The sequence below is a fragment of the Patagioenas fasciata genome, chromosome 1 (genome assembly GCF_037038585.1).
Source record: "Patagioenas fasciata isolate bPatFas1 chromosome 1, bPatFas1.hap1, whole genome shotgun sequence".
NCBI classification, from domain to species: domain Eukaryota; kingdom Metazoa; phylum Chordata; class Aves; order Columbiformes; family Columbidae; genus Patagioenas; species Patagioenas fasciata.
In genome coordinates, this window is record NC_092520.1 from 85974981 (window position 1) to 85990630 (window position 15650).

At 41.1% G+C, this 15650-nt stretch overlaps 1 protein-coding gene across 1 annotated transcript; it reads right to left on the reverse strand.

The window, feature by feature from the left end:
• Positions 1–2204: 2204 nt before the first annotated feature.
• GPA33 (glycoprotein A33) lies at positions 2205–13081 on the reverse strand. Its single transcript, XM_065829574.2, has 7 exons — positions 13042–13081; positions 8282–8433; positions 7175–7385; positions 6464–6622; positions 4089–4202; positions 3446–3569; positions 2205–2781 (listed from the first exon to the last, which is right to left on the reverse strand). The coding sequence occupies exons 1-7, from the start codon at positions 13073–13075 to the stop codon at positions 2700–2702; spliced, it is 876 nt and encodes a 291-aa protein (XP_065685646.1). The 5' UTR covers positions 13076–13081; the 3' UTR covers positions 2205–2699.
• Positions 13082–15650: the final 2569 nt, after the last annotated feature.

Here is a 15650-nt window from a genome sequence, read left to right on the forward strand (position 1 = left end):
TACTTTTCCACCTGGTCATTAATTTTCTGTCAACTTCCTGCTTTTTGAGGGAATTGGGTATTGTTGGATACAGTTGGATATAGGTACATTAATTCTTTCAAATTAAGTAAGTATTGCTAGCTTTCCCCATCTTTTCCCCAAATATGTTAGTGCTGCTTTAATTTTGTTTAAAGTTGTGGGTATACTACAGGCTGTTGGATTTATTCCTGCTTCAAAAGACACACGAGATGGACAAGTAATTAATTCAGTCACAGGAAAACCTTCAAGTAAGATAGGAATTTGAATATCTGTATTTCTGGCTGACTGAGTTTAATAAATTGGTTGAGAAAAACACATGTAGCATTCTGATAAATACATATCTCCCAAAATGTTGGTCTTATTTAAAAAAAAAAAAGGGGGAAAATTATAAACATTACTAAAATATCTCAGCCATCTCTTCATGTGCTATCACGTAACTTATTTCTCAGTGTAGGACTGAGCTTAGCATTGCAGAACACAAGTAGTTCTGCTTTAATGGTTGTCAAGTTTGACACTCAGCGTTTGTCCTGCTATTTCTTATAGAACTGCCTACAGAGGATTGGATTTAAAGCGTTTGGGGATCATTATGTAATCTCTTCTGTATTTTGCACCTGTTTTTTTTCAGATAACTTAATGCAGATTTATTAATCAGCATTTTTCTTTATGGTGGAAATGACCAATGTGCAAATGTTACTTCAAGACTTCAGCTGACAAGCAACAATTAAGCTTCACATATCCTAAGAGTGAAGAGTGTGTGATAGGTAACACAGTGTTAAAATGGTTGAGAGACCAGAGCCAGTTTCTGGCTATAAATAATTCTGGTAATTGTCAAGTCCTTTTGCTGGTCTTCCCAGTTACGATCTGTGATGAGAATCCACACTATTATCGCTCAACAGAAGCCCTCTTCACCCCAAGGGTATAGGTGTTCATGAAGGAACACAGAGTGCTGAGTACTGTCTGCAGCATTTATAAATGAAATAGCTTTTGTTTCACAGTAAAAACTTGTTAAAATGCTAATTAGATAATTCACACTATACATTTTACAAAAGAGAATAAATTACATATCGATTCTGAGCTATCCACTGTGGGTTTTTTCTGCTTTCAGCTTCTGTGTGTGAAATTCTTTTTTAGTCATCCATTCTTTCAATGTTTTGTCATGCATCTGAACTAAGCACAGGAATAGGTCCTCAGAATGTCTTGGCTGAGTTGCATTTCAGGTTGTTTATTACCAGAGAGATTTGGGTTTGCATGTACTTTGTGAAGAATTCTCGTTGTTGGTCTTCACAGTAGTTATTAGTACAAATGAATAATTATATTTGAAGTACCATGTAAAATAAAGGCAGCCAGAAAGCAAGGCAGATTAACAGTTCTGGTAGTCTGATTTGCATAGTTGAAAATCTGGAAAATGCTGCCCATGTGTAGGAGGGTTGCTGATTCTTTTTTAAAGTTACATTTTAGATTTTTGTTACAGATTTAAAAGTGACTTCTTGGTGGTAAAGGATGTATGTGAGGCATTGCAGTAAGTATCTGCAAGTCCTGAAGTCAAAGATGCAGTAGAGATCTTTGAAATTACAAATACTTTAATCTAAATCATATATTGAACTTTTTTTTTTTTTTTAAACCACCAACAAACCAGCTCTTAGTTAGCTTTAATACTGTAGTAACAGTCTTTTGGACAAAGACAGGCAGTCCATTCTCTTTCAAGATAAGATACTAGTGATGGGAGTTCTCCCCACATTTACACACATTTTGCACATAGAGCAATTCTGAGTAAGTGTTACAATTTTGAATAAAAAGATAATTTTTCTCCTTTTCACCCCCCCTTTTTTTTTGCTTTTTGTTAAAGATGTACTTGCCATGTACATGTTCTCACACTGTCATTTTTTTCAGAAGCAGCAGCAATGAACTATTTCTGACTTGCCCATGCAACAGTTAAGAGTAGAGGATAATGTAATGAAAATTAGTATTTAGAGACTCCAGAGCTGGAACTCAGAAGTTCAGTATATAGGCTGCTAGACTGTTTCTAGATCTTATGAGCTGCCAATTACAAATATGTCTAACTTCTTACCTTATCCATTCCATCAGTATGTGTTGTTTTGCCAAAGAGGAGACTTTAAGTGGTCATCTGTGAATTTTTTCCATATTTTTATTTATATGTGCATGTATAATATACACAAAGAACACATTTAATAAAATGTCCTTAAAATGCTTCAGTCTGCATAAAATCATTTATATGCTGGACAGTGCTGTAAGCCGTGACATTGGTGTAACACCATAAAGACCACCCTTCGCTGATGGCTTGCAGTTGATGACCTTAAAAGCTTCTGTAGATCTGGGCATACAGCAGCAACTGTGTTCCGCAAATAGACCTGACTGGCTTCTTTTTTCAGAGAGTGGGAAGACTAGAAGACGGCTTATTTTTAGATGACTGGGTAAAACAGTGCTTCACATGCATTTTTGTGTTGTGAGGTTATATATTAGTACTCATCGTATGCTAGGCACTTCTTTCCAGGGAGATGAGGATATTCTCTCCCAGAACTTGAAGGCAGAGCCATTACCTTTAATTTTATTCTTCAAAAAGAAAACAACTTTCTTGCAGTAAGAAAGAGGGACTGATTTATTTTCTCTAGTGGTGTCTGTGTCTTCACAAATCCTGAAGATGACACTGGCGTGCTGCTGCTTCATTCATTTTCAACTTCATCCTCTGCTCTCTGATTCGTTGTAGGCTGCTCTGTGGAGGGTTCATTTCTGTCTTCTCTCTCCCTAGAACATTGTTCAGGAGTAGAGATGTTAATTAAAACCAGCTAGAAATTTTACTGGAGAGATTTTGTGTTAGAATGGTTTTAGACTTCTCTAAGCTGACTTGGAAGTGTACCAAACTGAAATCCATAAATTAAGTGTTGTTGGTGATTGAAGAGGTGTGTGAGCAGTTTGTTGTTTTTTTTTTTTCCCCCATAGTATGTATGTAGAGGAAGGGTGACTGGTCTATTTTTTTTTTTTCTTATTCTACTTTTCTTTCAATGGTCTCTTTCCATTGTGAGAATAAACAAAAGGTTTCTATTGTGGAGTGATAATTCTGAATACAGAGCCTCATGGTGATTTAGGATGGCAAGGGCAGAAGTGGCTACAGGGATGCAGAGAATTATCAAGTAGCTCTGTGTGCTTGACTGACTTGGGCTTCCTAATTCAATCCCAAGATTCAAATGTTTGGGTTCTACTCCAGAGACCAGAAAGATGTCTGGTGATACTGGGTATATTCTAGAAGAAGAAATGGGAGCCACTAGGGTAGAAACTGAAAGGAGAAAGCAGTGGACACTTCTCTTGATTTCTTTTTTTGTCCTTTCCTTTCCATTCCGTATGTCGATGCTGGAGGAATAACATGAGCCCTTCATATGTTCCATTCAGTTTTCTAGAGAAAGGTACTTACGTCATCTCATAGTCCTTGTTCTTTTCCTCCCGACAGCAGCAGAAATAGACTATAATACCAATAACTACAATTGCAGCAACAACCCCACCGATGATGCCAGCGTAAAGAGCTATGTTCATGGAAGCTATACAGGAAGAAAAGAATTAGTCCTTTGCATTGAGAATGATCGCAAATGCAGTCAGTGCAATCACTGGACTTCAAATCCCACCACCAGATGTCAGATCTCATTAGCAGATCCAGGCTAAGTGGAAGCCACACTTATGTGACTACAGCAACTGGTATTTACTCTGCACGGGATAGCTGATAAGTCTGCAGGAGCAATCAGTTCGATGGTGATAGGGACGAGCCTCTGGATCTGAACACCTGCTGCACATCAACAAAGTTTAGATTCAGACTTTGGGGGCTCAGGCCTATCTCACTCTACACTTTTTTTTGTCATCTGTGAACTAACCTTATGAGTTAGTGAGTGCTCTATGAGCATGTAAACCAATGCAGAGAATCTATCTTAAAGGTAAAAAGTGCTGTTTTTTGAGAGAAAGCAGAATTTTATACTTCTGTCTGCATGCACTCAGCTAATACTTTTCCACTTGGCTATGGTACTTTCTCTGGTACTACTCTTGTAGTAAGCAACCCCCTCACTTACGTGGCAGAACAGTGACTGTCATGTTGCAAAATTCCTTTCCCACGATGTTTGTCGAAGTGCAGATATAAAAGCCAGAGGTATCTGCCGAGATGTTCTTCAAAGTTATTTGTTCCCCTGTTGCAAAACACAAACCCAGTCCAAAAAAAAGGAAATAATAAAAGCAGAGGAAGAAGTGAGGACAGCAGCCCTTCAATTCCAGCCTTGGGCAGTGGGAGTGATGAGAGGTTATTAAAGCTGATGGATTGCTCTGTCTTGCTCAGGAGCTGCCATCCTAGTCCCTAGGTCTTAGTATGATTTGTGGGAGGACAAACGGAAGTGTGCTCTTTGGTTTGTAGGGAACATGTGGGATTTGAGCATTCCTTTTAGAAAGAAAATTGTAGGTGGAGGGTAAAGAAGTATGTGTGTTTAGTGAAGGCTCTTTTCCAGTGGATTTTGCTGAGAAACGTAAGGTGGCCCAAACCAGCATCTGGCTTTGAGAACTGGCCATCTGATGAATGAACTTGTAAAACAACAAAATGCTTTTTAATCCTCTAGCTCTTAGGATTTCAGATCTGAATTGTTCAACAGTGGCGGAAATAGTTTTCTAGTGTGGAGATGTCATGCAGGCTGTGAAAGTAAATGAAGGAACAGAAATGTAGTCATATGGGATTGCTATGATACCAATGTTTTCTGTCCAGTCTAGCAGAGCTCAGAACCATATACTAAAGCTTAGCTCTGTCTGCTCAAGCAGTTAGTTTTTGTTTGTTTTTTCTTACATCTCCAGCTGACGTTTGTATGGATAGTCCATGTTTTTTGCCTGTGATCTACTGATAAAGGTCCAGATTCTTGCTCTAAAAGCAAAAGGTTCTGAATACTTCTCAGTGACTTTCCTGTTTTATTTTCACTGTGATCTCCTTTCTTTCCAGCCTGCTTGTGGGACTGGGATTCTGTCAAGTCTCTGCTGGCTCCTAGCGGCAAATAGTAAAAGAGCATGCAAGCCAAGAAATAAGCTGCATGCTTCTTTTTTTTTTTTTTTTTTTTTTGGTTTCTACGTACTGTCCCTGCTTACTTCTCTGTTTTTTTGCAGAGTGTTGTTTGTAGCTCTTATAGTTGCAGTCTATTACCTGACTGTAAATCCTCCTATATTAAATGAAAAATACTTGACCGATGAGTCAAAGGGGGAACAATGCAGGTCAGATATTGTCAGTTTTGGGGTGGCTCCTAAGGGGTTTCTGCATACTCTGCAGCATTGAGACTTGCTTGGCACGGAAAGAAATTGCTTGTCACGACAGTAGGATATGCAGCCAACTTGGGGCAGAAGAGGACAGCTGGCACGCTGCTTGGACATCGGTGCTCTGACGCAAACAGAAATGAGATAGAAATGCATGAGAAGAGGCTCCTGTCCCAGGCAAGAACAGGATGACGCTGTAAGATGACAAATCCCAGTATGTTCATTGCTGTGTGTGATGCCTTGGCACCACTTAGTGGACAGTCAAGTGAATAAGGTTTGTGTGTCTGGTGACATTTTGTCTTTTGCGTAATTTGTGCAAGAATTGTCAAGTGAGTGTTGAATTGAGTCTGAACATATTTTGTTTACCTCCTTAGCTGTGCTACAGTAACTTAAACCAAAAAGCGTAGGTTCGGACACTCCATCTTTCTGGAGCTGAACATACCAGGAAGAAAAAAAAGAACGTTGAAAGGAATAAGAGAGCCCTCTGCCACTACTACACTTCAAAGACTATTAAAACCACATTTCTGTATGAATAGTTCTATAAAAGGTCCTGTCATGGAAACTTGGTTGCCTTCCCCTTCTCTCCCCCCACCCCAGATTCTGACTTAAAGCAAATAAAATATTGAGGCCTATGTGACAGTCCTAAAAACCAGAAGCCTCTTTTATGCTCAAAGCAGGAATGGTATAACTCTATCTGATAGCACCTTCCTCTATGTGAGGAGTCACCTCTGAAAGGAAAGTAGCTTCTAGAGCCAACTTTTGTTTGCCTGCACCACAGAAAGTGACCTGGTCATTTTTGAATGAGCTGGGATATAAAAGCACGCCAGTTAGAAACCTTGATGTTGTTTGTCATATTATGCCCCACTTAAACCCAGCAATTGAGAAGTAATTATTTCTGTCCGCTTCCAGAGTGAGTCAGCTTTCTCACCAAGTGAGAGCTGAAGTGAAAATCCTACTGACCATCGTTACTTCATGTAACAGTCCTTTTTTCCCCTGCTAAGTTACTCATGAGCATGTCTTGTATCAAAAGGACAGCTTTTCAAAATACTGGTCAGAGAACTTCCTAGAAAAAGCCTTAAGTGTGTTTTTGTATTTGCTTTTCAAAATATTTCCAACCCTAATCTACAGAGAGCTCAAAGATGTGATGACTTTGAATTTGCCATACCTTGTGTTGTTTGTAGTACACGGGGCTCATTTTGTACACTGAAGCTTTGCCAGGTATATTTGGGCTTTGGGGAGCCCTCGTGAGAAGTGCAGGTCAGATTGATTGTCTGCCCGTATTCTGCTGTCCCCAAAATCTTGCATTCTGGCTTGGATGGTGCAACTGAAGGAAGAAAAAAGGAAGGGTTTAATTAATCAGAAGTAGTTTTTTGTTTTGTCTTGTCTGCTGCACCTGTAGTTTTTATTCTTGCTAAACAAAGGCTGGTTTGCACATACCACCTTTTTCTCAAAGGAACTGGAGTGAACTTGTATTTAATTTTTTTCTCCCTTCTTGGCACTGATCAGTGAATAAGGAATTGTAAGGTGCTTTTTGAGATACGTCTAATAGTGTTGGGTAACTCCTCCTTTGATAACGAGTATGACAAGCCACAGGGGGAGTGAGGAATGTCCTGTGATGAGGCAGGGGTTATCAAGGAAATAAACTATACAACTCTAAAGACTATTTTCTACAGCCGGGTATCTAAGGGATTTGGGTGGTCTAAACCTTCCAACCTACTTCCATAGCAGCAGGAAAAGACCAAAAATGGAATTGTGGATGATGACTTCCTGGAAAATTTTTTTTCTTTTAAAACATCTGTTGCATAAACCAATGTGGATATTAGAGGAAGGACAGTGTTTTATCTAGTGGATCTGGTGTTGTCTCCATCGTGCTTACCAAGGACTAAAAGAGCCATGGTTACAGCCTGCCTGGGGGGATCTTGCCGTAGACGAACACTACATACATACGTCCCATTGTCTTCCATGGTCACTGCATTGATGGTGATACTGATGTCTCCTTTGTTTAAGTCACCAGTAAACTGTATACGGTTTTCATAGCCATTGCCATACTGTACAAATCCGTCAAAATACCTAGTGACAACATCAACCTGATAGGGAGGGAAAATGATCAATCTTAGTTTATTCTGTGTGAGCCTACAAGCTAACTCAGTGGATTAGCCCACCCTTAGAAAAGAGCAGCTTAGAAAAGAGAGTCTTAAGCTATCCTAGTTTGCCAAAAAGCCAAGAAAAACATAAAAATTCAAACCAATCTGGGTTTCTGTGTGGAATTCCCTTCTCCCACCTTATCTGAAGTCAGAGAAAACTGATTTCTTTCGCTCGGGCATATTCACCTTTCCTCTCCATGTCACTTGTCTACAGATATCCATCTGTCAATCAAATCTCCCTGTGATTACACAAACTCCCTTGCTTTCTTCCAGCAAGGATATTCAGAGAAGAAACCCTTGGCAGTTACTGCAAGGAGATCTCCAAAGGCTGCTTCCTCTCTTGCTAATTCCCAATAAGTCAAGGAGAACTTCAGAGGTTTCTTTACCTTCAAATATTCCATGTGAATGTAGAAGACTTCAAGATTCTCTCCATGTACTATTACCATCAACTTAAAACTTTTTATATAGCATCAATGATATGTATATATATGTATAACAGACATACTTAAAATATTAATATATTTTTAGAAAGTATCCAAGTATTTCACGTATGTTAATAGATGTAAACCCACAGTACATACAGTGATGCGTCCTCAGTATACAGATGGAAGACTGAGAGAGAGAAAAGAGAAGGATGTGGGCTTGCCTAGGATCATGCAATAGATTGGAATAAATTTCAGCTAGAATCAGAACTTTGGTTTGTATAGTTTGGAGATTAAAGAAAGTCTTGAAGTAACCTTTTTCTTCCAACGCACATTCCCACCCATAGTCCTGCTTGCATCTCTCCTCCCAGCCCCTCTTGCGTGCACTATTATGTTTCTTTATGCAAGTTGATTTACCGCAGTACTGATTTTACTCCAGACGACAATGTCTGCTGAGTCAATAGTAGCATCAGTTTTAAAATTACAGCCGAGAGTAACATCGTTCCCTCGTGCCACTTGTATTTCCTTGGCAGGTGCTTCCACGGTGAGGGCATGAGCAGTCACCAGAACTAGGAAGAGAATAAATTCTGCAGTCAGCAAAATTAACAACATCTGGATTCCATGCTTTGTCTCTTTGGCTTTCTTACATGCCAAAATAACCCCATATCCCTTCTGTCATCTATGAGATTCCCCACTGAGCGGGTGGTGTTTGCTGTGGCTGATTGACTATAGAAAGCTACTACACTGGATGGCTAAGAGCTAAACTCTGCTTTCTGTTCCTTGCTTCCCTCTTCTTTACCTGGACATACATTACTATGGAGTTTATAAAGATAACTTTTTTGAGCCCTCTTCAGTGTGACTGACATGCTTTGACAGTTCTAAATGTAAACAGGGAGGCAGGTAAACAAATAATACAAGTGCATCAGCCGTCTTAAGGATTCAGGCTCAGCTAACAAATTGATCTTGTCAAATTTCATGGATCAGGAAAACTATCAAATAACTTGTCTCAATCCAAGTCCACAGAGGAGTGACATTTTGTGAGAAGGAATCAAAACCTGGTCATGTAATGCCCTAAAAAGAGAAAAATCTAGAAAAGCAAAGACAAGAGAAGAATAGCTGTTCGTTTTTTAAAAATGAGTAGGGTAGTAGTCACCTTTCCAATAACTGTAGCTGCTGCCTGTGGACCACAGGAATAGCTGAGAGTTGAGTAAAACAGAAATACCTCTGTGCCCTGGTGAAGCATGCAGTGCGCAGTGTTAGGTGTTTCTTGTACGCTATGTTCCATTAGACTTGATGCCTAATTCATCAAACTTGAGCATTACCTAGTGGCAGGTCTTAATTATTGTCAGAATTGGGCTGCAGTTTTACCTCTGCCCTGCCATAGGTGACCTTCGTGCCTGTGGCAACCTATGTTTAAAAACACCTGCTTTCTCCTTAGAGGTGGTGTGTTGTTGTTGTTGTTTGTTGTTTGGTTGGTTGTTTGGTGGTGGTGTGGTGGGGGTTTTGTTTTGTTTTGTTTTTTAAATGGCACCAGACCGAACCATTTGAAAAAAGTCTAAGTCTGAAACCAGTTAAACAGAGTGCAGGGAGACAAGAAAGGGCATGCTGCTCAGAGGCAGTCCCATGGCAAAGAGGAACATGGTCCAGTAAGGAGGAAAGTGGAGGAGAGCGGAGTTGTATGCTCTACCTGAGAGGGGCACGCTGTATGTGGTGGTGAAGGTTTGCTTCTGAAAGAACCAGGCTGAGTCAGTGTTCCCCAGAGAGGATTTGACTGAAAAGTCGCCATCTAGAAAGCTTTGGCTCCTCATTCTGCCATATCTCTACCCAGATTAGGTCCATAAGGAAATGCAATGTTTAAGGGAGAGAACAAAGGACATCTAGATTCCACCTTGAGTTGCAAACTGATTGTGAATACATGCTTTATCAGTCAGGAAAAGACCACAGCCACATGCATTTGGTCAGTAAGAGTAAGTCACTGGCAAGTTGAGGACTACCAGATCCTTGACTGTAACAGCAGTGAATGATAGTGTCCCTTAGAAAACAACATAGGGACCCAAAATGTTTTGTTGTCACTGCACTAGAAACCTGGTGGTAGCAATTCAGATACTCGCACTGGGTAATGTGGGACCGCTGGCACGGGGATCTGCTCCCCCTCAGGAGAGGCAAGAAATTCTGTAACAGCTTCCCGAATCCAGTCTGTTCTCCTTAGCAAATGGTCCCTCAAGCCTCTTCTTAGAAATAGCCTGTACTTACAGAACTGCTGTGTCTTCCCATTCCTGAGTGGAGTTTGATGGGAATATTCGTAGCAGCCAAACCTTTCCCTCCCCTGCACCCCTCTTTCCTCACTGCCAGGTGGGCATGCCCTCCCTTCCACAGCTGTTTTCAGAAGAAGCTCCAGGCATTTTCAGCAGGACTACAAAGGCTGCCTTCTGTGCTTGTTAGTGTCCTGGTAAGGAGAGGCCGAGTGACCACAGCAGGATGCTTCTCGCTGAAGTTCCCACCTTTCTGCATTCCCTGTCCTGTAACCAAATTGTTCTGTGGTTTTGCATAGTTAATTAATTAATAGTGTGTTTTATTCTTTTCCTCATGGTGGTAGTGTTTTTTTTTACAGCTGCTGATGGCTATGAGAAGGAAACCAGCAGGGCAAAGTACTTCTAGCATGGTTTTATTGCAGCCACTCCCAGGTCTTTTCCCTGCTCTGGAGCACCCAGTGCAATGGCCGTGTTTGTGTAGCTCCAGGGCTCTTTCTGACTGTTTTTCATCATACCTTCTATGTGAGAGACACCTATGAAAACTTTCTTGTTGCCTGTCATGACTGGATAGAGATGCTTTCCTGAATTTAGTTGAAAAGTACCACTGTGTGTACTAGGAAATGGAGCAAAACACATTTTCTGATCCTTTTGTCACTCAAAAACTCGTTCCACCAGGCCGGGGTCATGAACTTAGTCCTGAGGCAGAGAAGAAACTGCCCAACCCTAAGGCTTCCCCTTTACAAGTGCTTTTCCTTCTTCCAATTGGATGATTCTAATCAAACAATAAATAAGATCTTTGGTTTTTTTCCAAGCATGTCTTCAGTACAGAGTCAGGAAACACTTGAACCAAACATCATGTAAAAGAGACACAGCCCGTAACAAGCAAGACTGCTTATTCCTCTGTTGCTACTACCCTAGTGACTGACTTCTGATGCTCTCCTGTTTTTCACCCATGACATTTCTTTTTGGCTCCCACTACTCCCTTGTTTGGGCTTCTTCTGGCTCTCGGGAAGCTGCCTGGTGTCATTCTGGGATGCTGTTTACACCAATTTTGTCCTTCGGTCTTCTCACCACATTTTACTTTTTCAAAATCACCAACAGCCAGCCAATCACAGCATGTCTAAAAATTAGGGTTTAGTCTTCACGAGTCGGGTTTTTTTCTGAGAGAAAACAGAATCCATTGAAAGTACAGCTGAAGGGAGGAGAGGGCCAATTCTGAAAGAACTCTGAAAAGGGGAGAGAGAGCCTATGTAGTACTAGAAGGATGGTGTCACCTAGATTTAAGCCTTAGAATTACTTTTTTGTGTGTTGTTAATTAGTATGTCTATAGCATTTTAAGAAATAGAGAAAGGTTTTGTCTCTCTCTGTTCAACTTCACATTCGTACAAAGAAAGAAAAAAATCAAAGTCGTGTTAGTGTTAATCAAAACAAAACGAAGGGCAATTGATAGAGCTGGGAACAATTAGAGGAATATTTTGTTTGCTGAAAAAATCAAGCAAAATTATTATTGCTAGTTTGTCTTGGTTGATTTGACTGGTGAGAAAAGTAGGAAAAGTAGAAATGTGTTACTTTGCTTTTACAAGGAAATGCTCTGATTTTAATTCTTCAATACCTTAGAATTTAGCTGAAATTAAATTCCAGACTGGGAGAGGGGAAACCTCTTAAATGTGAAATTTGCATTAAAAGTAAATATTCTGTTTAACTCAGAATGACCGTTAGGGCCTATTCTTCAGCAAGTATACAGTACCAGTTATTCACACAAGTGCAGTGAAAAGCTGTACAGCAGAAGCCAGCCTGTGCCAAGGTCCTGATGCATCTCATTCAGGGCAGCTCCAGCATCACAACACTGCACTGCCATGTGCTGTGCAGTTTCTCTACTCTGGTGCAGTGCAGGAAGCTACTACACCTTCTCAAAAAAAACTTCTACAGGCCAGTATTTTAACACTGAATTGTTATTACCATTTGAGTCCCACTGAAACAAGCAAGAAGAGCTTCACCCAACATACTTATTTCTGCTCTGAAAAGTTTCCTATCTATAATTTGGATAGCATGAAAAGTGAAAATAATGAAAAAGGAGAAGGCATGCCAATTACAATTTACATAATGATCATAAAATCAAAGCCCTAGTCACATTTGTTGCATATGGAGCACATCCACTTTTTGTAATTACATTAAACTTTATGAATTTCCTTCTTGTGGGTCTTATTGTTGAAGTGAGGTTTTCAGGACTTTTGGTAAAAAAAAAAAAAGAAAAGCCACACCAAAAATCCCCAACAAGCGATTTCCAGGTGTGTAGCTTTGTTTGAAGCCTGCAAGAAGGTGTAAGAGCATTGGTATGAGAAAATGAAACAGGTGGACAGCAGTGGAACTGAGACTGCAGGCAGGGTCTGCAAGCAGGATGAGAAAGGGCAAGTCTGTGATGAGGGCCAGGGGCAAGCTGGCTGATTTATATGTGTTAGTAGGGATCATTGTGCAACCCCTTGACATGGATAATAAATGGAAATCAAAAGTTGTATTGGAGTACATATAAACAGTAGGATTTAAACTTGTGGAGATATTATGCCACATGCAGATTTATGTATGAAAGAATAAAACCCATGGACTTCCACTTCCAGTTGAGGAAGTTCCTTCTTCAGAGATAAACACTGTAATGGAAGACATTAGAACTGTTTGTTAAAAAAAAGATATTTTCCAGCCTGATGAGGAATAGCATTCTCTTCCTGTCCCAACACTGTCTGGAGGCTTTAGATGCCTGTGAGTCTGAACATTCAGCACACAGATGGTAAACACACTTGCCTGATCATAAACATGAAGGAACTTTTAGTAAACGAAAATGAAACACACAAAGTCCATTGGAATACTCAGACTTTGTAGTGCTGTTTCTTTCTACCCAACCCTTGAGGACATAATCAAATTAGTACTCACTTGCACTGAAAATGAACAGCCAAAGTCTTTTCATTGCTGTCCTCCTCAGCTGTCCTTTGGTGAAATGAGGAAGGCGCTTTTCCTTGTAGTCTTTAGGTGGCCGGGTAGGTAACTGGCTTTAGCTGAAGAGCTGCTTCACAATGGCATCACAGGTTCACTACTTCCTCAGTCTGTTCTAAAGTGCTTCTTCTTCAGTCTGCCACTCCCCTCCCAGCTAGAATGACACGCCAACTCACCAGTAGGCTTTGACATCACTTTCTCGGGAACTCCTTCCCCAGTTGTGAACTTTCTTCCCCAGTTAAACTGCCTTTCCCAGTTTCTCCTAACACATGGGTACATAAAGCAAGAGAAGAGGCAAACGGGTGCAGTGACTGGGAGTGCACAATACAAAAATTGAAGTCACGCATATGATGACATGTAACTGGGAGAGGAGACCCTTTTTCCAAAACCAGCTTGGTAACCTCTAAGTGCTAGCTACAAATGATTTAAGCTGTGAACAAAAGTGGAGCAAGGTCAGTAGTCTCCTTACTCCTCTTTGGAGCTTAGAATGATGAGGTTCCCCACAAGGCTGAGGTTCTGAAATTTTTACCTCCTTTAAAGACTTCAAGATCTTTGTAACTTCATCCCACAGCCACCAAGGAAAAACATGTAAGATCTTTAGCTTCTATACTTTGGATTTTTGTCCTATTTAATATTTTAACAATCTGATGAACAAAGAGAGTGACAGAAGTGGCATCACTGTACACCATCTGCCCATAATTCTTGTGTTAATTCTCAGTTCTCTACATAAGAGCATTGAGCATTCACAGAATGGTTACAATCCCTGACAGACACTGTACCAACTTGGCCTCTTCACAGCAATAAGACTTGCACTATCATTTATACAACTTCTCTTTCCTCTATTCTCCCCAATAATTTCAAAACCCACTTGACTGATTTCAGCTAAATTTGACAGACAGTAATCTTAAAGATGGGCTAATCTTAAAGGTAGCACGTCCCTTTCTCCTGACTGCGTTGTTCCTTGTGCACTTCTCTATCACCCAGTAAAGACAGTCCAGGCAATCAGAGAAAATGGTCTATAGAAGATGTGATTTATGGGCAGAAGTGATGAAAGACTTGTCTACTCTAACGAGTGGCACTGGCCAAAAGTGGGGAAAAGATGAATGGACCCCCAATGGATCGTTGAGCATTATGGGCCTGCCACCTGTAACCCCAATGAATTACTTAGTGGTGCTTGAGAACCAATATATAATTTAAATAGCATTTAAATCTGGTTACAAGCCATCTTAGAAATTATTACCAATGAATCCACCCATGCTCTTGACCTGTTAGCAGATCAAATCTTGCAGATGTGGACAGCAATTTTCCAACACCATGTGGTTAGTGTTCAGGGACTGCTTCTACCAGGCTCAAGATCAGAGCATCCCAACACGTAGGAAGTCATGGAAGGGAGCCAGGAGACCTGCGTGGTTAAACAGGGAACTGCTGGGTAAGCTCAAGTGGAAGAGGAGAGTTTATAGATCATGGAAGGAGGGGCTGGCCACTTGGGAAGAATATAAGGCTGTTGTCAGAGGGTACAGGGAGGCAACTAGGAAAGCTAAGGCCTCCTTAGAATTAAACCTGGTGAGAGGGGTCAAGGACAACAGGAAGAGCTTTTTCCAATACGTGGCAGATAAAACTAACGCCAGAGGCAACTTAGGCCCACTGATGAATGGGGTGGGTGCCCTGGTGACAGAAGATACAGAGAAGGCAGAGTTACTGAATGCCTTCTTTGTCTCTGTCTACTCTGCTGGAGGCTGTCCTGAGGAACCCTGTACCGCTGAAGCCCCAGAGGAAGTCAGGACAATGGAGGAGTTTGTGTCGGTTCATGAGGACTGGGTTAGGGAGCAATTAGGCAATCTGGACATCCATAAATCAATAGGGCCAGATGGGATGCACCCGCAGGTGCTGAGGGAGCTGGCTGAGGTCATTGCTGGACCACTTTCCATCATCTTTGCAAGTCTTGGGAAACGGGAGAGGTGCCTGAGGACTGGAGGAAAGCAAATGTTACTCCAGTCTTCAAAAAGGTCAAGAAGGAGGACCTGAGTAACTATAGACTGGTCAGCCTCACCTCTATCTCTGAGAAAGTGATGGAACAACTTATCCTTGGTGCCATCTCAAGGCATATCAAGGATAAGAGGGTCGTTAGGGGCAGTCAACATGGCTTCACCAAGGGGAAGTCGTGTTTGACCAACTTCATAACCTTTTATGAGGACATAACGAGGTGGATAAATGATGGCAGATTGGTGGATGTGGTCTACCTTGACTTCAGTAAGGCATTTGACACAGTCTCCCACAGCATCCTCACAGCTAAACTGAGGAAGTGTGGGCTGGATGATCAATGACTTGGATGAGGGACTAGAGTGTACTATCAGCAAGTTTGCTGATGACACCAAGCTGGGAGGAGTGGCTGACACGCCAAAAGGCTGTGCTGCCATCCAGTGAGACCTGGATAGGGTGGAGAGTTGGGCGGGGAAAAATGTAATGAAATATAACAAGGTCCAGTGTAGAGTATTGCATCTGGTCAGGAACAACCCCAGGTTCCAGTATAAGTTGGGGAATGACCTATT